The sequence below is a fragment of the Manacus candei genome, unplaced genomic scaffold, assembly GCF_025592945.1.
Source record: "Manacus candei isolate 608988 ecotype Guabito, Panama unplaced genomic scaffold, ASM2559294v1 h1tg000094l, whole genome shotgun sequence".
NCBI lineage: Eukaryota > Metazoa > Chordata > Aves > Passeriformes > Pipridae > Manacus > Manacus candei.
In genome coordinates, this window is record NW_026138142.1 from 1,304,494 (window position 1) to 1,331,909 (window position 27,416).

Below are 27,416 nucleotides of genomic sequence, written 5' to 3' on the forward strand. Positions count from 1 at the left end.
AGCTTTTGGATGACCCTGGGACAACGCATAACACTCCAAGGTAGGCGGATGGGGAGGGTCTACACACCACCCAAAACAGATTTTGTTTTTTTCTAGTACCATTGCCAATACTACAGTTGACTGTGTACCTGCACATGTGCTTGTCCAGTTCTGCTTCCAGTGGTGGATCAAACAAACCCTTACTTTCAAACACTTCTGCCCCTCCATTTTCACTTCAAAGTAAGGCTGCATGTGGTTGAGTTTTGATAATTAAACCCATGTGAACTTAATTTGCCTTCAACAATGCCAACTCTCAATGCAAGTGAAGCCACTTAGATGCTGACCATTTTTTGAATTAAATCAAACCAGTGGAAGATACATTTAAATCTATTTAAGGTTAAATTTTATTTATGTGGTACCAGTGTGACTGGATTGATTTTAAAATCAAATTTAAGCTTACCAGGAAAATTTTCTTGGGTTTGCTCAGTGAAGGATCTTGGCTCTGGAGACACCACTGTAACATGTTTTTGAGTTCTCATTGGCTATAATGATGTGGTTAAATCAAAAAACCCCAGCCAAGGCTGGATGTCCACGCCACTACTGATCTTCCAGGCCCTTTACAGTAGTTTAAAGAGAGTTAGTTGGCTTTTACAATTTTCTGAGGTGAAGAAGGAGGTAATACTTAATTATCAGCAATTTTGACAGTGATTGAGCTTGACAGCCCGAAGCAGAGCTATAGGATGAAAGTGAACAGACGCTGGCAGCTGGAAAGGCCCTTCTGTAGGGAATGTGGAGGGGCTGGGATGGTGGAAGGGGTTAATTCTCTAGGAAAGATCATTTGCATTGCTGCACACTTTATTCTTTTGTTTTTGGTCCAGCTCTCTGGCTCTCTGCTTCTTTGACAGAACAAAGAGCCTTTGTTGTCCATCAAAGACCATTGCAATCCATCCAGATACCCAAGGCCCCAGGAGGGGGAGGTGAACACGGAGGAGCTGCCTGGGTTCCTTCCTCCACAAACAACATCAGTAAAATTATTGGAAGCATTTGCATCATTACTGAAATATTTTCAAGGAAAGTGTTCTTCAGCATTTGTATCAGTGCAGATGGTGACGTAAAGGCTGACTTAGTATTTTCTCAGGCCTGGGAGCCTATGCTGTGTGTCTGAAGGTCTGTCAGGTGAGTCGACAAACAGATAATTTGGGATGAAGTTGCTCGTAGGGGCTTTTGCACCTGACCACTATTGTCTTGTGGGGAAGACTTAAAGAATCTCCCTGCACTATGTTGTCTCTGGATCAGAGATGTGAGAGCAGGTTGAACCTCTGCTGGAATGAAGGTAGGTTTTAAAGATAAGGTCTCAATTTGTTCTACTTAATTGAAGAGAATTAGGAGCCTCCTGATGTTGGACTCCTGGCATAGTCTGTGGCGAAGGACAGAGGCACCCCTCTCCCCTTCCAAAGGACAATGTAGCTCATCTAAACTCTACATCCTTCATTTACTTCTGCTGCCTGCCAGAAGAGTTTAAACTTGACTCCAAACTCAGCAATAGCCACTGTGTACTGTGAATCCGGCCCTAGATATCTAGAAGCCTTCTTAAGGATTTATAATTATCTAGATGTTACAGGAGCAGCTCATGCATCTGTGTATGTACATATCTGTAGTTATCTACACAGCTAATAGAAAACTGTTGTAGAATGACAAGTGAAATGTATATCAGCAACCCTGAGCTTCATACTTGCACATCCTTGGGTGTCTGGATGAAGGAGGATTCATTACAGGATTTGGGCCCTGAGGAGCAAAATCAAATAGCAGATAATTTTCTTTTACTTTCCTCATTGTCCCACAAGTAAAAAAAAAAAAAAACCACAAGAACACAAATGTAATAAAGAAAACTTATCTAAAATTCAGGCAGATAAAACCGACAGGAAAAAGGAATTAAAAAAACCCTCAAGAAAATTAATAAATATTCATGAAAACATTCAAAAACTTAGATGTTTTCATTAGTCACCACAGGAGGGAAATATTAAATAGAAATAATAATAAAAAAACCTTGAAAAGGCTTTAAGAAGGGGGTGTGTGGGGGGAGGACCAGCACACCCTCTGCTCCCACAGCTGATGCATGGCTGAGCTGTGGCCAAGGGTTTCCCCTCTAGCTCTGCCTCCCCTTGAGATTTAAACTGTGCGTGTTTAAAATGTGCAGACCTGCCTCGAAACTAACAAAATATCCCTTCCATCTGATTTTTTCCTTGCATTCACATCATAGCAGCACAGGAAAATAAAAAGGAGTGCTAATCTATCCTACAGTTTCCCGAGCAAGGACTCTGGGCAGGGGTTTTGTGAGTGGATTTGACAGATGTACGAGCAGATGGTGAGGGACACTCCCTGAGAGCAGCCGATTCCCAGGCCTCCATGTCCAAAAAAAAAAAAATCTTTTCACGGATAATGTGATTTTCAGAGGGAAGAAACACAGTACTCACATCTCACACCAAAACTTCTCGGCAATTTCTCGAATGCACGGGGGCTGTGTGGAAGTGCCTGCCTTCAGAAAAGAGCAGGCTGGGGACGATAAGCCACGGGGCTCGACCTGACCCTTGCAAAACCCGAATCTGCAGCTCCGTCTTGCAAGCTCCTCCACCGGGCAGCTGAGTCGGGATCACCTCGTGTTTGCACTGGGTGTGACATATTAGTCCTGTTTGGCCTCTGCCAGAACGTGCTGTGCAAAATAACACATCCCGTGCAGCGCCCGTTTAACGCGTGTGTTTCTGCACGGCCCACGCGCTGAGGGGCATCGTGCCAGAGCAGGGCTGGTGTCTTGTTAAATCGCTGCCAGTGCCTGGTGGACCCCGATTATGGAGCCAGTGGGCTCCTTTGGAGGCTGGTGACTTGACACAAAAAGGTGCTTTTCTGATCCAACGGGGTATGAGCCAGGAGAACGGGGTTTTGCGATTGATCCTACGACTGCTGGCATGTTTTTAGCAGCAAATGAGCTGCAGCTCCCTCTTTTCTTAGGGGAGGAAACCACATCAGACCCTGCTGCTGCCTTGCTGGGGGATCTTGTCCCCTCCACATTAGTTTGCCCGGTGGATTTCTCCGTCGTTCCTTTAGTTACACGGTGGACAGGACCCTTCAGCCCGTGTTTCGGATCAGTCCCAAGGCAGCGGAGCCCCACTTTGGAGCAGCTGTCGGAACCCTCGTACAGGCAGTTTGAGGCAGCACAAAGGCCCCCCAGCAGCCCTGCCCGTGGGATGGATGGGTGAGGGGCCGCATTAACAAGAAACAGCCGCGAAAGCTTCGAGGTAGGGGCAGAGCGAGAGAGGGGGCTCGGGGCTCCCGTGGAGAAACTGGGCGGGAGCTCGTCCAGGGAGGGGAGAGAGAGGAGAAACAAAAGGCGATGGTTTCCCTCACCATAGCCCCCAGCACAAGACTCAGTCTCTCCCTGGGAGTCACCGGCCATGGAGGAAAACGCGACGCCCCCGGTGCCCCCCGAGGCAGCGGGGCCGGAGCCCGGGGGAGCGAACGTGCGGCAGGAAGCGATGCCTCCCTCGGGACGAGCCCGGGGGCTCCGCCGGGGATGGGGAGGTGCTGCGGGACCCCTCCGGCCGTGGCGTGGTTGTCAGGGGGACTCCAGCCGGGACAGACCCTCCCGCCCCTCCGCTCCCCCGTGACCGAACCGCGGCAGGAGCGGTGATGCCGCTTCCCCCGGGAAGGGGGGTCGGTGCGGGGGGAGGCCGTCCCGGAGGGGCAGCGCTGCGGGGCACCTCCGGATGAGGGGGACGCGGCAGCACCGAGGAGGCAGCGCGGGCGGGGGGGAGTCGGCTGGAACATGGAGCGGGAGGTAATGGAGGCAGGGCCGGGGCGGGGGGTGAGGGCCCGCCCCGGGGTGGGCTGAGGGGGCACGGCGGGAGCCCTGCCCGCCTCCCCGCGGGGCGGAGGCGGCGGCGGAGGGGGGACCCCGCGCTCGGCCCGGCGGCGGCTCCGGCGCCCCGGCCAGAGGAGGTTCCCCCTCCCCGCAGGGCGAGCGCGGGATCGCCGCGTCCGGGGCGGTGAGTGCCGGGGCGGGGGTGCCGGGGGGCCGTGCGGGAGGGATGGGGCGCTGAGGGGCCGCCTGAGCGTGCCCCGAGTCATCCCTGAGGTCGCTGGAGAAGCAGCAGCCTCGGCGAGGGCACCAGGTAGCGGTACTGCCCGGGATCGATCCCCCCCGAGGGGCTGGACGTGCCTGGGTGCCCATGGAGAGGATACCCCGGCCCGTCTGCCGCCTCGGGGCTTCGGATCCTGCGGGGAAACAGGCTCTCAGTGGCTTCAACACACCCCGAGGAAGCGATGCATCCACGGGGGGATGAAATGATTTAACTCACCCTCCCATTCCCCCTTTGTGTCCCTGTGCAGGAGTCCGGACTACCCTGCTGATGTTTGGGAGCTGAGGTGATGGCAGAAGTCGGTCGGTGGGACACGGCTGGAGGTCCCGGGGCTGCGGAGCGCCCGTGATCCGACCCCGCGGGCTCGGCCAGCGCCGGGAGCGCCGGGATGGGGAACAGCGGCTCGGCCGTGAAGGTCTGCACGGATCACCAAGGGGGCATCAACTGGCTGAGCCTGAGCCCCGACGGGCAGCGGCTGCTCACGGGCAGCGAGGACGGCACCGCTCGGCTCTGGAGCACCGCCGACAGCCAGTGCCACGGACACTTCCAAGGTACGGGAGCTTCTCTTCGTAACCCTGGGATCTGAGCCCAAAGCGTGTCACAGGCCACACAGCACGTCCCGGTCGCTTTCACCAAAATCATGCTTGTTTTGTTTTGTGGGTTTTTTTGGGGGGTATTTGTTACAGTAACGTTTAAGCAGAAGCTGTTTCAACCCCAGGCAGGTTTCCGGCGCTACTGAAGGCACGGATCCTTTTATCTCAGGGTGTGGAATGTAGCAGTCATTTAAGTTTTGTCTCTTTCTGGGAGCTCTCTGTTTTACACCCTGAAGAAATATGGACTTTTTGTTGTTCACTCTCTCTCTTTTTTTTTTTTTTTTCTTTTTTTGTCCTTTTAATCATCTCGTTTTCCAGACAGTCTTTATTTAGAACCTCTTGATCCAGAAATCTGGAAAGAAACCTTACTAAATAGATTATTCCCCTGCCCCCCAGTTGACACACAGAAATGTTAATTGCTGGGTTTCTTTTTAATTGAAATTTTTTTGCATCTTCAACAAAATTTATTACCCTTAGACTAGCATATCAACAATTAAAAAGAAAAGAAAAACTCTGTGGAAAGTACAGTCATGTAGGAGTCAGATGTGCACTGAAGATGTTTGTTTTCTCACTCGTGTTCTTTTAGTACAGAAAAAAATAAAGCTGTTAAGTTTGGAATTTCTGATTGTTTTTGCTGTGATTTTCTTGTTGTTTGTTTGCTTGGTTCCTTGTTTTTCACTATGGAGTATTGTCTTTTTCCCCACATCCTGCCATGGTTCTAACTTCTGGAAAACTCGCTGCATTTGATTTAGGCTTAGAAATCCTTTTTAACCACTAATTAGCTTTTAACTAGAAAGAGAAATGTATTGGATAATGTTCATTATTATGGAATCTGGCCTATGTGCTGCCAGTGTTTGGGGTAAACTCTAAAGAAGGTTGGCTGGGTGGTTTGTGAACTGTCGTTTGAATCAGATAATTGTATGTATTTTATATTTGTGCACACACACAGTTGATGTGTAAATTTGCATTTTACAAGCTATAATTACTGATAAACCTGTGTCTATCACACAATTTCAAGCTCCACCACAGCACAACCAACAGACGTGTGTGGTGGCTGCTCTTGGCCAGACCAGCACCAGACCTTGTCTGCCACAGGGGGTTTTGGCATCCTCTGTGTGGGTCGAGTATTACTGAGTTGAAATCTGACTGGCAGACTTTAGTGCAGTAACCAAGATACTTTTTTGATCTCAGAGCAGGATTGCATGACGCTGTGAGAAAAAAAATCCAGTGGTTGAAACCTGTCCCATTTAGGCTACTTTGCAAAAAGTTTCACAACTATGAGTATAGTTTTGCTTATAGCCCTGGTGATCTGTTTAATTTTTGGCATCTGATGAATTTGCTGTAGCGGAAACCAGCCACATGTTTCTAACGTGGATTCTGGTCTGCTTTTGAACTACAACAAGGCTTTTCAACTACAGCAGTTGTAGTGAAATCTGCTTTTCACAGTCAGTGAAACTGTTTCACTGGGCAGTCTGCTTTCCCTTTTTTTTTTTTTTTTACCATCTCTTTATTTTACAACATGATTCTGTTTTTCTAATACCTTTGTCCATCTGTCTCTCTTTAAGCACATTTGTCCTTCTTAGATTGTTTTTTCTTTTTTTCCTCAAAGAATAGTATTTAAATGACAGTAGGGCCCACCAGCTTCAACCATAACTATCACTTTTGTGATAGTGACTTAGGAGGAAGCAGTTTTGGTCCTAAAAGCTTACAGTCTAAATGTTAGAACAGAAGAATGCAAAGTAATACCAGTAGAGTGATTAGATAGGTGACAGCAATTCCACACAAGAGATCTTGAGCAAAGCTGGGACTTGAATGCTAAGGTGATTTTCAAATGAAGTGCATTTAATGTTACAATAGAAAAATGACACGTCTTGCTAAGCAACAACAAAAGCTTGAGGCTGTAATATTGATTCCTCTTTGCTGGCATTACCCTGTTTGTCAGCATGACATCTTTACAGAAGTGCTTATGTCTGTTTTTATTGTAACTGCAGAATCCCAGTGTACTCAGAATATTTTATAAACAATTGTGCTCTTTTTCTGTCTTTCTCTGTCATTTCCTTAAAGGTATACTGATACTTTGAAAAGTTTGGGGTTTATTCATGTTATTAGTCATGATGGGGAAAGTATTGGCTAACTATTTAGCAGACATATTTTTTTGCTAGCATTTCATTCTGCCTGGACAATGAAACTAAACTTGCTGGTAAGTCTCATGTTGCTTCCTTTTTTCAGAGTTTCATGCTTTAATTTTTGGCTGTTTGTATCCTGAAAATCAATGGGCTGGGTTTTTTACCCCTTATTTCAGAAGAAGAAAGGAAAAGCATTTCTTTATTAAAAAAATAAGCCAATTTTTTATTGGTTTTAAACTTCATTAGTCTGAGTTTTATTATTGATATTAATTTAGCTCATTACGTTTCTATAATGCTGCTTGGTTTACCTGATTGGTGGAACTGTACTGTTTTACTCTTTCACTTAATCCTGATTTCAGTGCATTTTTCTGCTGTTGCTTGAAATTGTTTTGTTTTACAGAAATCCTCAAGTGTGAAGAACACGGTGCTGCATCCAAAACCGGAGTTTCATTCCTTTGTTTGTTTTATTTTTCTTTTAGTCGAGGTGGAGGGCTCTACTAGTCAGCCCTGCTCGCGTGCAGAGTGCTCAGATTTATGTCCTTTGTTATTCCCAGGACACGAAAGTTACATCACCTTTTGCCACCTGGAGAACGAGGCTGCCTTCACGTGCAGTGCAGATCACACCATTCGGAAGTGGGATGTGCTGACAGGCCAGTGCCTGGCCATTTACCGAGGCCACACGTCAATTGTGAACAGGTCGGTTCCCTGGAGCTCTCCCCTTGTGTCCCTGTAATCTGTTATCACACCTATATTGTCGTTTTGCTGCCGTTCTCCATTTACTTCACTAATAAAATGTGTGAACCTTTGAGTTCGTGCTACGTGTGTTCTGTGCCGCAGTGATTAGTTTTCCTAACAGCAGTGCTGACACAGACATACACAGCAGATAGGAGAGAAATGAAAGGCAAACAGCAGGGGGATTGGATCCAGGGCTAGGAATGAAATTCCAGAAGAAATTATCCAATTGATAACAGATGCTTCTGATAAATAGATTTTAAAAACATTGTGTCAAGTCTTTGTGTTGGCGAGAGGGATAAAGTCAGGGCTTTTTCTTTTATTACTGTTTGTGCAAATTAAGTTTAATATGAAACTATTAAATTAATTGTGGGTGGCTGATCGACCTGTCTATTTAAAGTGCCTCTTAATAGTTGGACTGGATTTAATTAATGGCAAATAGAGCAGTAAAAGATTGGTATTTTTTAACATTTCTTTTCTGGTGGGTGAGTGGGTTTTTTTGTTCCTTGCTAAACTCAAAACACATATGATGTGTAGCAAGATTCTGTAAATAGTTAGGAAGGCTGGCTCTGTGTTTTGGCACTGGCCTGGTTTTTGCTTGAATCAGCAAATGGGAAATGTGTTCCCTATTCATATGACTTTGTTGCCTGTTTGAAAGGTTCCAGAGGACCAAACTCAGCTGACAAAGAAGGCAGGTTATGGATGTTCCCTGTCTCTGGTTTGGAAATATGAACTCTAGAGATTTTTCTGTTATTATATGTTTGTACTGCTACAACTCAGTGTTTTGGAGGCCCAGCAAGTTGAATTCCTGAGCTGTAATCTCTGATTTGCTCTTCGATTATGTAATAAATGGGATACTCTTTCTTTACCTTTTTTGAGATCCTGAGCTAAGTGAAATTAGGGGTATATTTTTTTTCTTGTGCTCTCTTTATTTGATGGTGGAAAGGTGGTTATCTTTGCACATGGTCAGTTGCAATTCAGGTTCCTGGAATGTTTTTTTCGGTGTTTTGGATTTTTTTCTGGTTTTACTTCCAAGCTATTGTCATAGGTTAGTTCATAAATAATTTTTTTATAAAGGAAGACTAAAGAGTAATTGCCAAGAATGAGTTATTAAAAAAAAAATAACGAAACCAAACAACACATCAAACTTGTAGCTAGTATGTGTAACTTCTGAAAGTTCATAATCCCTGCTGGAAGGAATTTTACCAAAACACAAATGCCCAAAGTTATAATGCTATAGTGTAAAAATATAAGTAGCAATGTATGTACCTGAATAAGGGGTCTCAGTTTTAAAATGAGAAACAGAGAAGTGTTCAGTTTCTAAAACCACTGAATTGGGGTTATATATGTGGTGTTCATGCTACTCTCTCATGCTTCAGGGTGCTTGGCATTGAAATTGTGACAAAAGATGGTTATATAAAAAGAACGATGCTGTTCATGCACAAAACCTTTTATGTTTTTGCAGGATCCTGGTTGCCAAAGACTATCTCTTCAGCGGCTCCTACGACAGGACGGCCCGCTGCTGGAGCGTGGACAAGGAGAAACAAATCCAGGAATTCCGGGGCCATCGGAACTGTGTCCTGACTCTAGCTCACTATTCCTCCAGGGATGTTCTCGAGGAAGAGGAGGAGGAAGAGGAGGAGGAGAGGGTGAGCAGAGACCTGCTGGTGACAGGGAGCACCGACTGCACTGTGAAGGTCTGGTGGGTGTCCAGCGGGCGCTGCTACCAGACCCTGCTGGGACACACCGGGGCCGTCCTGTGCCTTATACTTGACGCACCAAACAGGGAGCTGTTCTCTGGCAGCACGGATTACACCATTCGGACCTGGAATATTGTCACTGGTGAGCAGCTCAAAGTGTTCAAAGAGCACCAAGGATCAGTAATCTGCCTGGAGGTAAGAGCTCTCTGCAAGAGCCTTTGGAAAGGGTTGCCCATGTCTTAACTCATGTGGGTCTCCGTTGTCTTTTCATTCGTAAAGAAGCTCTTCCAAGACAGGTTATAAATGGTAAGATTAAATATTCATGTAATAGCAAAATAATAGTGCTCTCTGATCTTGAGACAAATCCTCTTTCCTAAAAGACTTTCTGATCTCTTGGCTTCTAATGGCTGTCCTGGTCTAACTTCTAGCTCAGTATCTGTTTAAATCCTCCTAGGTCTTGGAACTCATGAGTAGGTTTTCTGGGTGCAGTGTTCATCTGAGTAGGATTGTGTAGGCAGGATCACCACACTCTGAAGAAAATAACCTGAGCAAGTAAACAGTCATGGGGTCTGATAACTTAAAAGAGGAGGGGGAAAAAATTCAGAGTAAACTTGATAACTTAAAAAAAAAAAAGCAATCCAAAACCCAACATAAAATTGTGGGCAAAAGATAATAGGAAAGCATAAAGGTGAAAGAAATCCTACATTAAAAGCCACACAGACATAATTTGAGAAAAGAAAGGGAGAAAGAGATGGCCAAGACAAGAAAATGGGCAAGGAAAACGGAAAAGAGAAGTAGAGCATGGGGAAGACAAATCAGGAAATGATGAAGGAAAGAGGGGGAAAAAATGCAATGTGATCTGAAAAACCATACTCTGTTTTCCCGTTTGCAGTATTTTTCAGGTGAATGCTGCCAGGTTTGTTAATGATGCAGGGAAGAGGAGGAGGTTAGGCAGATGAAGCAAAATGGGAACTATCGCACAAGCACTTACCCTGTGCACTCATTATCCACCAGAAAATGCTCATAGTGTATTTAAAGAGAGTATAGGATGGTCTGTAACTTAGTTTCAGGTCAGCATAAATGTTCATAAACGTGTGTGTCTGACTGAAGTTAATGACAGCAGTTTTTCTTGCTGCTCTCCTTGTTTGTGTTTGTTGTCCTTAAGTGTTTTTCCTTTACAGAGGCTACAGGATGTATTTTTTATAGCTGTTTAATAAATGTTGCCTTTGTTTCTAGAGAAGGTAGTCACAGCTGACACTAGCAGAGTAAAAACCTGAGAGTACCAAAGGAATACTGGTTTTCTTCAGCTTTAGAAAGGGAAAAAACCCCCACACAAAATCATGTTGCCCTGGAGTAATGTTTGTCTCGCTTGGGTAAATTCTTGGTGTTAAAGCTTGTTTTTATGATATTGTGGTAACATATCTGAAGGATGCTGAAGTAAATCCATGGCTGTTCTTAGTGTCACACTATGTTTTGTTGTTTAATTGTAGCCCTTCTCCAAGGCACAGATTGGCAACAACAGAGCTTGCTTTAATTTAATTGGGTTCTTGCTAAAATTGTTACACAAAACTGGCTTGACCCTCTCCCAGAAGCCTGGGAAATTCAATTACACTCTTTGAGTGCTCAGGAACGAGCAATGCTTCTCTGCTTGTGAGCACAGAATTAAACAATGGTTTTAAACAAACAGAACTTCTTGCAGGGGAGAAGAAAAGCAAAACCAATACATCTATTTGGAAAACCTGAACAATTCAGAGTACACAAGACTGCTGCTGCCAAGACCGTGTTGGCAACAGTCGTGGCCAAATCCTCTTCTAGCTGTGAGTAACTGGTAGCCCCTCACTTCTCTCATCACCAGCTGGTGTTTGAGGCTGGGAGAGTCCAGCTGAGGTACATATAGGCCCCCACAGAGAGCATTTAGTGTCTAGGCCTCTCAAACTTATCCCAGCTTAAGCAGTCACTGCACTGCTGTTGAATAGCTTTAGGCTGTTGATCTTTCCTAATTCCTCCCTCTGCCTAACTGGGTTCAACACTGTCCCTTCTGTTCCACTTGGCAGCCTCTCAGCACAGCCCACATGGTATTTTCATTCTTTTAGGAAGGGGTCAATCACCAGAATCCATACAAAGATGTTACAACAGAAAGGAAACTTCCTGAAAAGAGGTGTTTATTTTTTTTATTATTTTTGATTTCTTCTCAAAAAGCTCTTGGAGTCTTTTTTGCCATGGGCATCTTAGTGGCAGTGTTGTAATCTGTGGCAGTGAGTTGGGATGGTATTTTTCAAACTCCAAGTCAGGAAGGACTTGGAGGTAGTTGTGAGTTGCTCACAGTAGCCAGCAGACAGTTTTAATTGTTGACAGCAATTAATTTTCTTCAGGGCAGAAGTGAGCTACTAATTACAGCACATTTTCACTCCCCTGTCCTGGAGGAGCTGAACTGGTACCAGGAATTAAAGGCATTTACCTGTTCTCTGGGTGGTATAATGCTTGTGTGGGGAAAATAAAGGAAAAGGAAAAATAAAGACTTATTTTCATTTTATTTATTCAAATAAAGATCCCTAAGGGAGGATGACCTTTCAAAAAGTTTGAGAAATGCTCAGTATGATCTTTCATCCTGGACACAGATCAGGAAAAATTTGGATACTGAGACCATATTTTCCCCAACTTTAGAAAGCTGTTATTAATGGGAATGCCCTGGGATGTTCTGAACTGCTGCAAATTAGGTCCAGCCTGTTCCAGTCCTCTCCCATTACTTTCCAGTAAATACCAATAGTGTTGCTGTAGCTGTGAATGGAAACTCCTGGAGCTTCTTGAAGGAGTTTTCTGGGTGGATAGCCATAAAGCACACCCATGTTATCCACCTTGTTTCCTGCAGGGCTGGATTGTGGAAAGCAGGGGGCTGATGCCACAGGCATGTTTGGATTTTGAACGTTCCCCAGTTGCTCTGAGATCCTTTAGGTGTTGTTGCTGGCTAGTGTAAGTTAGGGGAGCCTGGGAACAACTCTAATCTAGCATGGCAGAAAAGAAAAGCATTGGTGAGCTTTAGGCTTTCCCTTTTCCCCTGTCCTTGGTGGTTCTGGACAGGAGAGTGAAGAGAGGAGTTGTTCACATTCCCCAGGGCTGGTCCTGCTGTCCCAGCTGGGGTCAGTCTGTTGAAGATGAGTTACCAACCAAACTGACTGTGGGTGTTCTGCTGCCAAAGGAGCTCTGCTGCAGGTACCAGCTTGTTCTAATGCTGCTTTTGTCTTCCTTCCACTATTTAAATTGGACTGAGAGTGGAAAGTCTCCTGGCAAAACCTATCTGCAGTGGGAACTGTGTCCATGGTAGGTGCTTTGGCAGCATTGATTACTTGATTTTCACAGTCAGGCAAGGTAACTCACGGTGGAGCAGCCAGAACTCTTCACTCTCTTCCTCCTGCAGTGTGTTGATCACTTGGCAGATGAAGTACAGCAGCTGTTCTGAGTGCTCCCTCTTCATGTAAGAGCCAATAATGAAATTTTATAGGAAGTGATGGGGAAAAAGCAAGGGTGGGCTGAGTGTAGTCACAGCTCATGCTCGTCCTTCCACTTAAAAATTTCAGGCCTGGCTAAAGACCAATATTTGCAATTAATAATCAAACGCCCATTTTCATTAATGTGACTGCCTGCAAAAGGCTGAATAACCCTGATTTAAATATTTACTTGTGTATGTTTTCCTAAATGCCTCGGAAGTAGCTTTGCAAACTGTTTACGAGGATTGCTTTGTCCTTCGCTGATTGTTCTGCCTCTGAGTATTTATCAAAATTTTGCTGCCAAAAGCTGGCAGAGAGAAATGTTCCAGCTTGGAATTTAGCTTGGATCCTACAGCAAACATTCTTACAGGGAAACTTCTTTTTGAAGAACATGAACATGAGTGGGCAAGGACTTGCTTCTGGTTTTCCCGCAAAAGATCCTTTGTTTGGACCATTCCCTTCAGTTGCCTTTTAAAGCTGACTAGAAGAAAAGAATGCTTTGAACAAAGCCACTGCCTGGACTCTGTTTATGTTGTGATCACGGGGACAGAAATGTTTTCTTGCCACATCAGTTAAATTAAGTGCACACATTTTTTGTAATCTGTGGTTGCATTTGTTGCATCAGAGGATGAAGATGTGAGTTAGAGGAATGTGAATGTGTACAACACCTGTAGAAACTAAACATGCTTCTAGGGCCATTGCTTTGCACTGCAGTAAAAAAGGATGAAAAATGTTCTCTAGCAGCCAGACCAGAGAGCTCGTTCTAGATGGATTCTCAGGAAAAAAACCAATTTCTTGCCCACAGGGAGTTTGTTTGCTCGTTAAAATGAATGTGGTTTGAATGGGATCCTGAAAGTCTTAACTCGGCCGAAGCTTACATAGTTGTAACTGGAGATTGGTCCAAGTTGGTGATTTTTAGCTTAGAAGTGGCTGTGAATAGGAGACCCAGCTGGCAGATTGTAGGAACACTGACCTCCATGAGGAGAACAAGCTGGTGGTGGGACACGTGGTTGCTGATGTGAACTTATCCTGAAGTTCCTGGGGTCAAGTCTGAGTGTAGTGACCTTCAGAAAGAGGATGTGCCCAAATCTCTCCAGAGAGCCAATTGCCTCTCCTTGGCTGAGGATTAAATTGTTTCTTACAGCAAAGATTAATTGAGATGGCGAAGTCCATTCCTATAAGGTTGAAATACCTGTTAAACAGCTCTTTGCAGATATTTTTGGCATTCTTACTGGTAAAAATTGTCTTAAGCTGTTGCATATATTCAGTTCTTCTGAGCTTGTGGAGCAGTAGGGTTGTGATTGCCTTGGGAGACCAACCCTGGATATGATAATCTTTTTTTTTAATTAAAATTCTGGTGTGTTTGGGGGATACAACCATTTCTTCTTAATGAAATCTGTAACTACTTCACCATTTACAGCTAGTATTTTGCTACTGCTATTACTTTACCACTCACAAGCAGTCTGACTGAACATCTCCAATACTTTGGTCTGAGGATTAAGACAAATTTGCTCCATTAACGTGTCTCAGTGTTTCATCAGGTTCAAAGCAAAATGTCTCAGAGCGAAGAGAAAAATTAGCAGTCCAGAATTACAAATATCAATGCAGTGATTTTTTTTTTCTGCTTTAGAACTGGGCATCTGACTGTCACCGGGTTTTAAAATTTTTGGAAGCTACTTGGGTTTGAAATGTCCACTCAGCCCATTAGTATCTGACCTGCAAATCTGTTCTGTGCTGTCCACTCTGCCGCAGGTGCCCTTGCCTGGCCGTGCTTTTCCATGTCAGGAGCTTTGTTGGGCAGTTAGTCAAAGTGAACAAAGTGCTCGAAAGCCAGCCAAGGAAAATACAGCTTTGGAAACATCACTGCTTCTCCAGGCAGTCGCAGGTTGGAATACTGTAACCATTTCTACTGATCACATTTAAACCACAGAGTGTGGTTGTAAGTATTGCCAGCTTGTAAGTATTTTGGCTAAGGAAACAGACGATTATTAATGTGATTAAATACAGATATCTGAAGCGTTGTAGCTTAGGCTGGAGTTGTAAGCTAGGCACACCTTTAGTCAAGTGAAGGAGGAGTGATCTTACCTAAATTGATTTGGCTACAGCTGAGGAGGTTGTCCTTGTTGAGGGAAGAAATAGTGAGTTTTAAGGTGTGGTCTGTTTCAGATGTGCTTCAGGGTGACACGAATTGTGCCCCAGACTGCAGTGACTGTAAAGGTCTATCTTAGCTGCGCAGATCTGCACCAATTTAGATGAGATTATGCCTTTCACATCACTTTAGGCAGATCTGATTTGCAGCTTCAGCCTGAGCTGATAGCTCTTGATGGCTTTCTCCACTAATAGCCATTTCGTGCTCTGTTTTATAAAAATACCCTGGAAATGAGAGGCTATGTGACAGTCAGAGCCTGTGCTGGGTTTTGCTGTTGGCTGTGCTGCAGGCTCAGTCTGTGGCATGTGGTAGATTGTTTAACCTGTTCATGTTTCTCTTTCCATGCAAGGCTGAGAATCTCTTGCTGCTGTGCTCACCTGCTTGAACTGGTGAGGGGGAGGAAGGTGCATAGATGTGTATAATGGGGCAGCCTGGGTAGCACAGAGGCTTTGAATGAAGATGGTTGGTGTGCTGCCATCTCACCAGATCCCTGGCTGGGCATCAGAAAGCCAACCATGTCTTGGGTTGCATCAACAGCAGTGTGGGCAGCAGGTCGAGGAGGGGATTCTCCCCCTCTGCTCTGCTCTCATGAGAGCCCACCTGGAGTGCTGCATCCAGCTCTGGGGTCTCCAACATAGGAAGGATGTGGACCTGTTGGAGGGGTTCCGGAGGAGGCCATGAAGATGCTCAGAGGGCTGGAGCATCTCTGCTATGAAGACAAGCAGAGAGAATTGGGGTTGTTCAGCCTGGAGAAGGGGGGGGCTTTGAGGAGACCTTATAGCACCTTCCAGTGCCTAAAGGGGCTCCAAGAGAGCTGGAGAGGGGCTTCTTACAAGGGCATGGAGTGGTGGGACAAGGGGCAGTGGCTTTAAACTAAAAGAAAATAGGTTTAGTTTAGATATTAGGAAGAAATTCTTTCCAGTGAGAGTGGTGAGGCACTGGCACAGGTTGTCCACTTCCATCCCTGGAAGTGTTCAAGACCAGGTTGGATGGCTCTCTGAGCAACCTGGTCTAGTGGGAGGTGTTCCTGCCCATGGAAGGAGGATTGGAACTAGGTGATCTTTTAGGTCCCTTCCAACCCAAACCATTCTATGATTCTAAGGCTCTTACAATTCTGGTGCTATAAATTATCTAAGTAAGCCCACATCATTTGATACGTTTTATATCTAGCAAATTAGCAAATCTAGGCAAGTTGCAGCTCTTTTGTTTCACTTTGGCATTCATACACCCACTGAAATGTAGAAACAAAGCAGCATAACCTAATGTACTGTTAATGCAGAGTGGCATTTACCTGCAGGAAGTTATAATTTAGTAATTTAGTGTTTTCCCTTGTTCAGTGAGTGGGTTGATGCTGCTAGTAAGATGTTAAAAAAAAAATAAAAGTGCAAAGACTTGGTCAAGAACCACACAGCAGGATCTCAACACAAAGAATCCTCTTCCATTTAGCAGGTGCAGCGTGAAAATCTCTTTATGCCCATTCGGGACAAGCTTAGAATTTAAAAATCAGGTTACCTTCCTCAGGCTGAGTGGCTCTTGGTTTTTGTTAGTGCTGCTGGCCATTCGTTCTCTTTCCTCACTGAGATACAACATTAATGCTGTTGTTAAAACAGCTTGAAAGTAATTGGAAGTGACATTTCAAAGTACTGCTGGCCTTTAACAGTGGGTTGTGTTTCACAAGCTCCTGGCATTTAGCTATGAATTCTGTTCTGTGGGTCAGGTTCTGCTGGTAGGAAGTGTGGCATTCCCTGCTCGGGGAATGGACTGGTGGGAGCTGTGACCAGCTCTTGCTCTGCCTGCATATGTTTCTTGTGCTAGTTAGCCCAGTCCCATCACTGTAGTGCTTTGTATCTTAAAATACCTTTTGTTTCATGTTGTAACACAGCACAGAGTTGTTCTGTACAAAGCTCACTTATGATGCCTTTTGGGAATAGGGTCATTCCTTTTTGGATTGGGAGTGGAGATGGAAGAGCATGAAAAACATTCCAGCCTTACAGATACAGAACATGCAAAGAGTGGGGACTGAAGGTTTATAATTTTCTGAGGTGGCAGAATAACCAGACCCTCAGAAGTGCCCTAAAAGCAAGACCCAGGACAAGTGGGTTTGTCATTTGTTGTGCACTTGGTTTCCTGGAGATACCTGAGAAGTGTCAGGGGTTAGTGCACTGCTGGTCATTTGAACCTTCTGATCTATGAGTCTGGGGGACAAACGAGGTATCATTACTCCTTATGCAAATTCCATCTCTTGGAGGGGGGGTGGGTGAGGGTTCTCCCTGCAGTCTCTCCATCTCTTTGATACAGAGGTTGCTGCAAGTCCATGAAACTTGGAGGGGTGTGCAGTCAGAGCTCTACATAACAATGGCTGTGAAAACCCTTAGTTTGATTTCATTAGGCAGACAGAGGATGCCAGATTTTTCTCTGCAACTGTGGAGTTTTTCCTTGGTGAGCTTCCAGGCTTTATACAGTTTGTTTACTGTGTACTGGTTGGTTTTATAGTCTTGCACAGGTTAGTTATTTTCTCTCTGTCTCAGTTTCCCAACCACAGTCCTTCCTTTTGTCATTCTCTGTCATGGAATAAAACCCACCCTCTCCACCAGTGAGTTCTCACAGGGTACAGGATGACTGGTGGAATGAGGCACCAATCTTCTTTGGGATTTACAGTCAGAATTACTTTAAATACACAGCAGAAGAAATCTGATTGAAGATGTTTAAAAGTCTGTGTAAAGGGTGGTTAATTATTTCATCATTAAATAACACAGTCTAAAAAGACTTGTGTAAATGAACATACAGAACAGCTTCAAGGAAGAGTTAGGGTTTCCAAATGCTAACCTTGTGCAGTATGATCCTACTAAATATAAACCCTGGTTTATGGTGTGTAGGATTTTAATTTTAATGTACCATTATTCTGTTACTCAGAATTGTTCTGAAATTTCTGTTGTAATTAAAACTTACAATCTGATAAGAGTTCCTGTCAAATATGCTTTGCAGAAGCTACACTGCTGGGTGTTTTTTTTGAGGCTGTAATAATGTAGCTAATTATGGAAGCGAGGTTAGCATAGTTAAGCTCACTGGAATCCTGCCTGCTTGCGCCAGCAGATGGGCTAAGTTTTTATGTTCTGAAAGCTGTGAGCTGTTTCTAAGGCCCAGAAGTGAATGGGAGATGCAGTTGTGAAGAACACAAGGTTGGTTTGCTCACCATCCCTCTGTTTCAAGGTGCAGCCGTTGCAGTCGAGTTGGAAGCTGACTTTGGATGAGTCACTTCAGTGCAGTTCTCTCGGGAACCTGCCTGAGGGACCATTGCTGATGTCTTCTTCTCTTCCCTTCAGCTGGTGAACCGGCACTTGTACTCGGGGAGCGCGGACAGGACAGTGAAGTGCTGGTTAGTTGACACTGGGGAGCGAATCCAAACGTACAAGGCCCACAAACACAGCGTTAGCACTTTGAAATACCACGCTGGGATCTGTAAGTTGCCTTCCCTCTGTTCAGCAACCCCCCCGTCTCCTTTTCGGTGTTTCTCTTTGATCAAAGGTTGTTAATGGAGAGTGATTCTGAAGCCTTGTGAAGTTGTCACTTTTTTTTCAACTCCAGCATGTTTATGTTCAGTATCGAACTTTGCTGCACCACTCCATGTGGGAAGCTTAGATCTTCCCTCCATTTTCCACCTCTCTCTTCTCGAAAGTGAAGAGGCAGTTTCTTAAAGAGAAGTGGCTTAAATCCTGAGCTGTCTGGGGGTTGTTTGTGTAGCCATGGTTTAACCTCACAGGTCTGTCACCTGCTTCTTCTGTGTGCTCGGGGACAGCAAGTGCTGCTGCTGGATACACAGCCCTGTGCCTGCCTCTGCTGCCTTGTAGGTACTGTGCAAGGGACTGTCCTAAACCAGAATCTCAGATGCTCACTGCTTCTTTCTAACGGTTGGGCTTCCTGTTCAGACTCTGACTATCTCCTTTTCCACAAGGTCTTTTCCTCTTACCTGTCATGGTTTGTGTATTTGTTCCCCAAACCACCTTTCTGCAGTAGCCAAGCAGTGCTTGCCTTACCAATGTTCTCAGGTCCACTGCTTTCAGTCCTCCTGTTAATAGTGGTTTCTGTACATAAGTGCCTATTGCTGACTTAACACTTTATTCTGACCATCAGATTTCCCTCTTTAAATCCTCTCTGCTGGCTTTCCTTCTGCATGTCACCTCTCCATTTCTGGTTTTGGGTTGCACGACAGCACCTCTGTTCTTATCAGTGAAGCTCTCTCTGTGTCATCCTGGTCTTACCATGCCACTGTTTTTAGACCTGAGGTGCCTTCATTTGCTTCCCAAAACCAAGAACTTCTCTCCTTTAGGGGTGGCCATGGCTGTCTTAAGCTAATCTAGACCTTCAAAACACTTTGCTGGTTTTGGTTTCTGTACTTCAGCTATGAAGTGAACATACAACACTGAAGGAGTGGTTGCTGTCTGGGCCTTGATCTGTCTTTTGGCAGAACGTCAGTGTGATGGTGATAACTGGCTGACAGATGCAAGATGGTGCATGTTAGCAGAGAATTGTACCTGCACTTGTCTAGCACCACACTTGCCATGGCTGGCTGACTACATTTATAACCCAGTGACTGAATTGATTTCTAAATTGTGTTTGGAAACTTAACAAGTAACCAAGCCCAGAGGTAGAATTTTATTTCTGTCAGGAAACCTTTTTTTAATCTTCCTTTCAGCATGAGACCCACAGCACTACTTTTCTCCATTAAAATAGTTAATTGTGATTTATGGTTATTTCTGCTCTCCTCACCTACATTGCAGAACTACCCCATCCTCCCCTACCTGCAGATTGTAATTTCTGTTGGTTTCAGCTTATGCTGTTGGCTAAAATGCCAAGGGGAAAGGGTCTAAGCCTAAACTGCACCCTGAAGTTATTACTGGTCCAAGAACCAGGCAGGAAGCAAAGGAAATGAACCAGAAATTGTAAAATTGTAATCCAGGATGAACACTGGCAGACAAAATATTAATGATTTTGTGAGAGAGTGTGTGTGTGTGTATTTTCTCCCTTTTAATTATAAAGACACAAACCAAAACATTGAATTAATCAAGACTAGCCAAAGGTGCTGAGCTGATGTTGGCCTGATCCAGTGAGGAGTATCCACATCTCTGGGTGGGAGATGGAGACACTGTCTCCTTCATTAATAAGACCTCCAGAGCTGCATTTTTTTCAGTTTTGATCCTACTTTTCACACAACCAGTATAGACTTGACCACACCCTAAAGAATAAAGAAAGTTTAGGCTCAAACAAAAGTTTTGTTATCTGATACCACCCCCATCAGCTCTGCAGCTTTCTCTCTTCCCCCTCATCCTACCACCCTGCCCCTGCCACACACACATTATTTTTTTCATAACACTCTTTTTTCCCCCCCCCCTTAAAATACAGGCAATATTGCTGCATTTAGTCAGACCTGCGAAGAACATCCCGGTAGTGTGATAGAAGTGTTCACAGAGTTATTTAAGATCTCATTTTAAATCAAATGCAAAAATACTAAAAGTGTCAAACAGGGAGAATTGAATTGTTCCACTTGAAGGGTAGAAAAAATGCCCTGGAAAAATATTAGGAACTTGTTTGAATGCATTAGATGCATTTTAATTCTTAAAAGAGGAAATTTCCCCTTAAAAATTAATTTATATACTATGCTTGCTTGCATTATTGTGTGTTTCCAAGAAGGCTTTATAGTGTACAGGGAGTCCAGACAGATCTGAGAACTAAGATTTAAATCCTCAGAATGTGTTTCCAGTGGCTTTCCTCAGCCTACTTGTATAATTAATAGCATGGTGAACATTGCAGCTGGTTTTCAATCTAATTTACTTAATGATATGTTGATTATTTCTCCCTTACAGTGTGTGCACAGGCCTTTAAAATTTAATGGGGTTTATATCTTTTCATGTTGCAAAAACTCCAAGGGAACGTTTAAAAACTGTTCTCCCTCCCAATGGTCTATGAAATTCAAGTAAAAAACTAAAATTAATTGTTAATTTTTTTGTTGTTGTTTAATTTCACAGGTGGTATATATAAATATATCTTTAAATGCTAAATCTGGGGTAGATCAACAGGTCTTCTTGGAAAGTCAGAAGTGCAAAGAGACTTCCTAAATCTAGAGTGACAGTTCAAAAGGCATCAAGGGTGCCTGTCAAAAGCAAAAAATCCTGATAGCAACAGCTGAGGTAAACTGACAGCTGCATAGTGAAAACAGCTCTTAATTGGTTCCTACTCTCTGCATGTGTGTGACAGAACTAAGTGATTTCCTTTCACTGGGAAAAAAAAGTGTACCTGTACCCTGCTTTACTTCGTTGTTACTCGTTTGCAGAGTGGGACACAGTGGTTTTTTGGGATTGTGTTGGCAGTTGAATTCATAGTGGCCCATATAAAATGACATCGGTTTTCCACATCCAGATGTTTCTCGGAGGTGTACCCGGGAGGTTCCCAGCTTCCTGCTGTTTCAGTCGAAGTGGGAAAGCTGATGGCAGTTTGTAGCCTGTCCTCCAGTCTCCTTGGAGTCCTGAATTTACTGCTGTGATAGTTTTTTCACCTCTCTTTGTAGATTCGGTCCTGACATCCCCCAAAAGATAAGGAATCTTGGTCTTCGGGCACTTTGGTTTTGTGAAAATCTTTCCATGCTAGTGGCCTTTGCAAAGACATGAAAGGCAGGGAGCAGTGAATATATTGCTTTTTGCTGCTCTGAAATATTTATATCTAGATAAACTTGAGGGGTTTGGGTTAACTGAGGGAAAGTGAGTGTTTGTAAAGGGACTTTGTGACCTTTAAAGCACAGAAATGGGCTCCTTTTTGGGCATATTGTTAAATACAAAATTTAAATATTCAGCACTGCCTTACAGTTGCTGAATGCAGCAATTCTGGGGATCTGATGTGAAGATCCTGAAGTGCTGAGAAGTCATTCTTTGTACATCTAGTTAAGATCCTCTAAGGAAACCTGATAAACAGACAAAATTCATGGTCATGCCTAATTTATTCACCCGTGCCCTGCCCCTCTTGGAGCAGCAGAGGTGATGGAGATACTGTACTACTGAACGTAAACTCGTAAATAACTGTGGTAAAACAAATGGAAGGCTTAGTGGAAATCCTTAAAGCCAAAGTTGAAATAAATTGCCTGCTTAGGATTACTGAGGCATGTTTAGGCAGGGAAATAAACATGGCAGAGAGGAGCAGAAATAGATACATGAAGCGTGTGTGGAGTGAAATGCTGGTGTGTGTAGGAACTTCAGGCTTAAGACAGTTCAGTGTTTTGAGAAATACAACTGAAAACAAACACAAAATGAAAATTATCTGAACTGCTTTATCTGAGGAGAGAATCAGCCCCCAGAAATGGAATGTCACGCTCCTTTGTGAGCCATGTTTCAGGTGCATTTTTGAACTTGCATGAACTGACCTGGCGTTGCTGCTCACGCCTGGCCGTGCTGGGCTGTGTGGTTGTGTTGCAGTGTTCACAGGAAGTGGTGATGCCTGTGCAAGAGCTTTCAATTCCAAGAGTGGAGTCCTGCAGAAGATATTCCGAGGACACAAGTTCATCATCAACTGTATCCAGGTCAGGAAGGGGTTTCTTTGTGCGATTTCTCCCTTCTCGTTGCCTCCTCGTTTGTTTTGTGGGAATTGGTGTGTGGCTGGCTGTTCTGTGTGTCTTGGACTGGACATTGTTCCAGGATAAGACTTGAATATTCTGTATGTAATTTTAGAAAAGCTTGTTAATAATAAGGATAAGTGAAACCACGGAACGAGTCCCCAGGGACAGCCCTGTATCTGTGATTGGGGTTTTTTCAGGTCAGGTTAAACAAGGAGCCACAAAAAATGAGACAGATGTAACTGATGCTGTGGGGGGCATGGAATGGACTCCAGCCTCCTGAGACCCTTTCCATTACAAAACACTAATGGTAAGTGTTTGCAGTGCTCTAAGAGGAAAAGAAGTTTCTGCCTTATCCAGGCAGGATAATATATACCATCATCCCCAAAACCATCCTGGGACATGGCATCCCTAAAAAGACTGAGGTAGCTCTGTGGTGATATCTGACCCACACCCTGCTAGACAAATGGAGGAGTCTCTGCCACTGGCTTAAAATTTTTTTAAAAGCTCATTAGGTGCCTGAAAAACTTGCTTTCATATTGTCTAGGCATTTAAAAGGGGAGGAATTAGTTATCCTTGGTGGCCACGCAAAGATCACAGAATCACAGAATGGTTTGGGTTGAAAGGGACCTTAAAGATCATCTTGTTCCAAGAGGGAACACCTAGGGATGCCTTCCACTAGACCAGGTTGCTCCAAGCCCCATCCAACCTGGTCTTGAACACTTCCAGGGATGGGGTGTCCACTCTAAGAATCTGCATCTCTCTGCATCAGCATCTCAGTGAAAGCTGCCTGCAGGTTGAGGATTTTGATTAACAATGTGAGACATCGTCAGTATTTCTGGTAGGCTGACAGTCCAAAGTAAAAAGAGAGGAGACAAAATTCCTTTTGGTGCTGATCTCAAGCACACAAAGTTGTAACTACGGTTGTCTTTTTATATTCTTCTGAATTAGCAAGTGGCTGGTAGGTCTTAAATTGCAAACTCCTGGGTACTGAGCAACTGGTTGTGTAGCAGATGGTCACCTGGGGGTGCATTTGGGTGGTAACTGATAGAATCCCTCTGGGCAGCCCTAAGTATTGACAGAGCTTGGCTTTGTATTTTATTTTGTAACTTAATTTCCAACTGTACAAGGCAAAAAATCCTGGTAAGAGAGAGGAGTGAGAAGTGGTAGCCTCAATATGATCTTAAGTGTATTAATGAGGGGTGAGGAGGCTGTGGTTGGGTGCTCGCTGTCATGACCCACCTCTGGTGACTGAGAGCACCTGTGGTGGACAGACTGATGGTTCATTAATGAAATTAAACCACAGGAGGGAGTGAAGGTCAAATTACTGCAAGTTTGGAAGAACAACAGAGTTTGAAGGAGGACTTGTAACTGTAACTTACTGCAAAGGAAGAAGGGAAGTGAAAAGGAAAGCATTCCTGATCACCCCACTGCCCACTGATGCTGATTTTGGTGCCTCCTTAAGCTCAACATCAAACCCAGGACAGAAATCCCCAGCTACATCCCACTCTGACATCGAGTTTAGCTCCCCATTGCTTTTCTAGTGGGGCTGGGTCATAAATAACTCTTGCTGTTTATATTTTATGGCTCTGGGAAGTAGCTGAGAAATGAGCCCTGACTTGGTAACGTCCCAGCCCACTTCAACAGCTTTGTGATAATTTATACTGGCTCTTGCCAGGAGCTCAGGCCTTAAGTGTTGGGATCAAGCTGTGTTTGCACTGATTTCTCATGGTTTGATGGTGCTGATTCTGAGCTGTACAGTTTGGCATTAAGTGTGACCCTGTTGTTCCAGATCCACAATGAGTTGCTCTACACAGCTTCCCATGACGGCACACTAAGGATTTGGGACATCCGGGGAATCTGCAAGAGAAATAAGCGGCGTTTGAAGAAGGAGAGGTCTGTCCAGGGCAGGAGCTCACAGAAGGGGAGCCTGTCTCGCCTCTTCAACAACAAAGTGGGCTGTATGGTACAGCAGGAGAACGGGGAACACGAGGCTGTTGAACTGATGTGACTGCCCAGAACGGCCTTTCTGTCAGTGACCAAAGCTGAACCTTTTGTTTTCTGCACCACTGTGTCCATGTAAACCAGAACTTGGAAAGAGACGGGAAATGGCTTTGCTTGAACCTCAGCGTCATGAGCCAGGGTTCTCTGTGACTGCCAGATGGACTCCAGTCAGATCCTGTCACTGCAGATGACTCAGCTGAGCAGGTGTGGGGCCAGGAGGGACGGCAGTGTGGCTCAGGTGTGGTACCTCTGTGTGTGCAATTAGGAACTTCCCTTGTTTCAGTTCCCTCGGGCACAGAAGTGCTGCACAGCTCTGCCTGCCCAGTGTCTAATGAGAGATGTTTTCCCCTGTTCCTGTTGCCCACTCACATGGCCCCTGTTCAGCCCAGTGTGGCAGTGGAAGGTGCCCTGCAAGTACAGCTACAAATTCCACCTTCACAGCTGACCTTTGTGTCAGTCGTTGGCTGATGAGACCAATGCAGGTTGTTTTGGCTCAGCAGCAGGACTTTAAAGCAGACTGGACACCTCTCTGGGAAGTTGGGAGTAGTAGGACAGAAATTAATTTAATTGCTTTTTTTTTTTTACAAAACATAAGCCAGAGAACAAGCTAAACCTCAGCCCTTTTGTACCAAGGTCAGCTGTTTGGCAAGACACAGCAGTTCCCCTCCTCCCAACAATCCACTGGGGTCTTTTTTTTACCTTTTAAAATCTCACACTTCAGCAGAGGAAGCACCAATGACTTCACATGTGTCTTCTGTGAGCTGCCAGGGTTGTGAGCTTCCAGCCACCCATGTACCTTGGGCACAGTTCCTGATGAGCTCCTCTGAAGGGCCTCCTCTTGGCATGGCAGGAGTTGGAAGGTGGTGACTACACCACCTCTGTGGGTAGCCTGGCCCTCTGCTTGGCTGGCTTTACAGGGGGGAAGGTTTTCCTTACATCCACTAGGAATGCCAAATTGTAATTTTCATGGAAGAGGAGAGCAAACCAGGATTTATTGGGTGCTCTGTATGTACTGTCTTTCCTCCTCTCGAGGCTGTGTCTTGCTGGGTTGGTAGTAGCATTGGATAAGCTGTCAAACTCAAGAGAAAGTCTCCCAGTCTTTTTTCAGGTTCATCCCTCTCTGATAACCACTGAGCCATGAATTAACAAGGGTTCTTATATTTTTCTATTTGCAGATATAGCTCTTTGTAGAACCAGTCCAAAAATACCTAACCACATGTTTTTATTTTTATGGCTTTATTTATTCTGTACTACAGCAAGATAAAAATGCTGTATTCTTTTTTTAGAATGGATTAATAAACATGTGGCATCTACAGAACAAGCGATTGTCTAGTTTTTATTTTTGTCTCATTTAGAGGGGGGTTGGCTGGCTGCAGATGCTCAGCAGTTAAGGATGGATGGAATATGGAATATGGGGAAAAAAAACCCCAAATATACTTTTGGAAACATTTCTTGCCTTCCCCTCACTGCTGGGGCTGGAATCAGGTGTGTGTGGAGCTGTCCTGCCTCCTTCCAGTCACCAGAGTGCCAGAGCTCAGATCCCCTATCAGGGGAAGGAGTGACCAGCCATAAAACAAAGCAGACACTTAAGGGAAAGCAGGTATGACAGGGGCACATGCCGTGACTCAGCTCTTGCCCTGGTGGCACCAAAGCCCCCCACTCTGACATGGTCACACTATGTCAGTGGGTCGGGCTGGTCACCTACCTGCTCACCTCTCCTGCTAAGCAGCTTTGGTGGTTCTTCAGTGGCAGGTTCCTGCATCTAGTAGGAATCAGCATTTAAAATATGTGAAATGCCTACCAAGAGACTAATATGGGAGGTCATCTGCATCGTGCAGACCTAATTCCACTGTAAAGCTCTCAGTCCAGTGGCTGTGGCTCAGTACTGGCCCTGTGAGAGATGTTTATGAGCTGGTGGCTGGTGGGTGATGTTTGCCATGCAGCTGACTTTGTATTTTATTTCTGAGGGCAACACTAAGTAGGTGGCCTTTATGAGATGGACAGAGTTCCCCAGATCCCCTGGGCTGGACTTTCTCTTTAAAACTTCACACGCAGTACGTTAGACGCGAGAGCCTATCTGGGCACACAGCAGCTGCACAGGCAATCAGCACAGATCTCACAGAGTGGAGTTAATGAGTCATTACCACTTCTGCCTGTTGCTAAACATATCACAGTGCCTCCAAATGCATGGTCAAATGAACTTATAACTTTCAGCCAGTGCCTCCTGCCCTGCTGATCACTTACAACTGCATATGCAGTTACCGGGGGGCAGCAGCGCTGGCAGAGTTACATCATTGATGAATGCCTTCTCTGACAAGCACTGCATGTTATGATGCTAATTTTAAATTCCCCAAGGACAAACCTTCCCTTCTGAAGTTGTCCCTGCCAGTTTGCTGTGCAAGCCACTTCAGAGAGGAGAAGTACTGCCTCTTCAGCCCAATATGGTGCATGCCCAGGGGCTGCAGGCAGTAGGTTCAGGAAGGAAAGAGCCAATTTGTGTGTTTTCACCTGCTTCTTGTTAAAACTACATCCATGACCTTTTATGTTTTCAGTTTTAAATTATTTTCTACATTCTGGTTTTGCTCTGCATTTTGTCCAGTGGTTCCTCAGGGCTGGCTGGCAGAGAAGCAGGATAGAATGGGTGCTGGGGCTGGTTTCCCCTCAGAAGCTTGTATTGCTGGCTTTAGAAATGCTTCAGCCTTCTTGGAGGAGATAGAAAACTACTCCATTTTTATAACACCTGCCTTGATAAAGAAGCATGAAATACAAATAATTCCTTAACAGTGCAATCACTGCCTGCCTTTTGCTGAGCTTGGCTGAAGGAGTCAGAAAATAAAACAATGCACTACTGCAGCCTGTTCTGGTCCCTCCGCTGGCATTGAGTGGTTATTCCACAGGCCAAAGCTCTGCTCCCTCCA

The 27,416-nt window shown here is 44.8% G+C and overlaps 1 protein-coding gene across 3 annotated transcripts; it reads left to right on the forward strand.

Annotated features, from left to right (window-relative positions):
• Positions 1–3,254: 3,254 nt before the first annotated feature.
• Positions 3,255–25,883, forward strand: WDR86 (WD repeat domain 86). 3 transcript variants are annotated; one of them, XM_051768307.1, is made up of 7 exons: positions 3,255–3,272; positions 4,363–4,663; positions 7,386–7,527; positions 9,029–9,458; positions 18,221–18,356; positions 22,358–22,461; positions 24,287–25,883. In XM_051768307.1, exons 2-7 carry the CDS (start codon positions 4,501–4,503, stop codon positions 24,503–24,505), a joined length of 1,194 nt encoding a protein of 397 aa, XP_051624267.1. In that variant the 5' UTR covers positions 3,255–3,272; positions 4,363–4,500; the 3' UTR covers positions 24,506–25,883. The 3 variants fall into 3 exon arrangements, with proteins under 3 accessions (XP_051624267.1, XP_051624266.1, XP_051624265.1); XM_051768306.1 differs by lacking the exon at positions 3,255–3,272 and adding an exon at positions 3,514–3,811; XM_051768305.1 differs by lacking the exon at positions 3,255–3,272 and adding an exon at positions 3,824–4,019.
• Positions 25,884–27,416: the final 1,533 nt, after the last annotated feature.

What these genes read in the sequence shown, in the direction of transcription:
- WDR86 (XM_051768307.1), top strand. Translation starts at nt 4,501, where the DNA reads ATGGGGAACAGCGGCTCGGCCGTGAAGGTCTGCACGGATCACCAAGGG. An exon ending in CACACGTCAATTGTGAACAG is followed by an intron (nt 7,528 to 9,028) that starts GTCGGTTCCCTG and finishes ATGTTTTTGCAG; the next exon opens with GATCCTGGTTGCCAAAGACT. An exon ending in TCATCATCAACTGTATCCAG is followed by an intron (nt 22,462 to 24,286) that starts GTCAGGAAGGGG and finishes CTGTTGTTCCAG; the next exon opens with ATCCACAATGAGTTGCTCTA.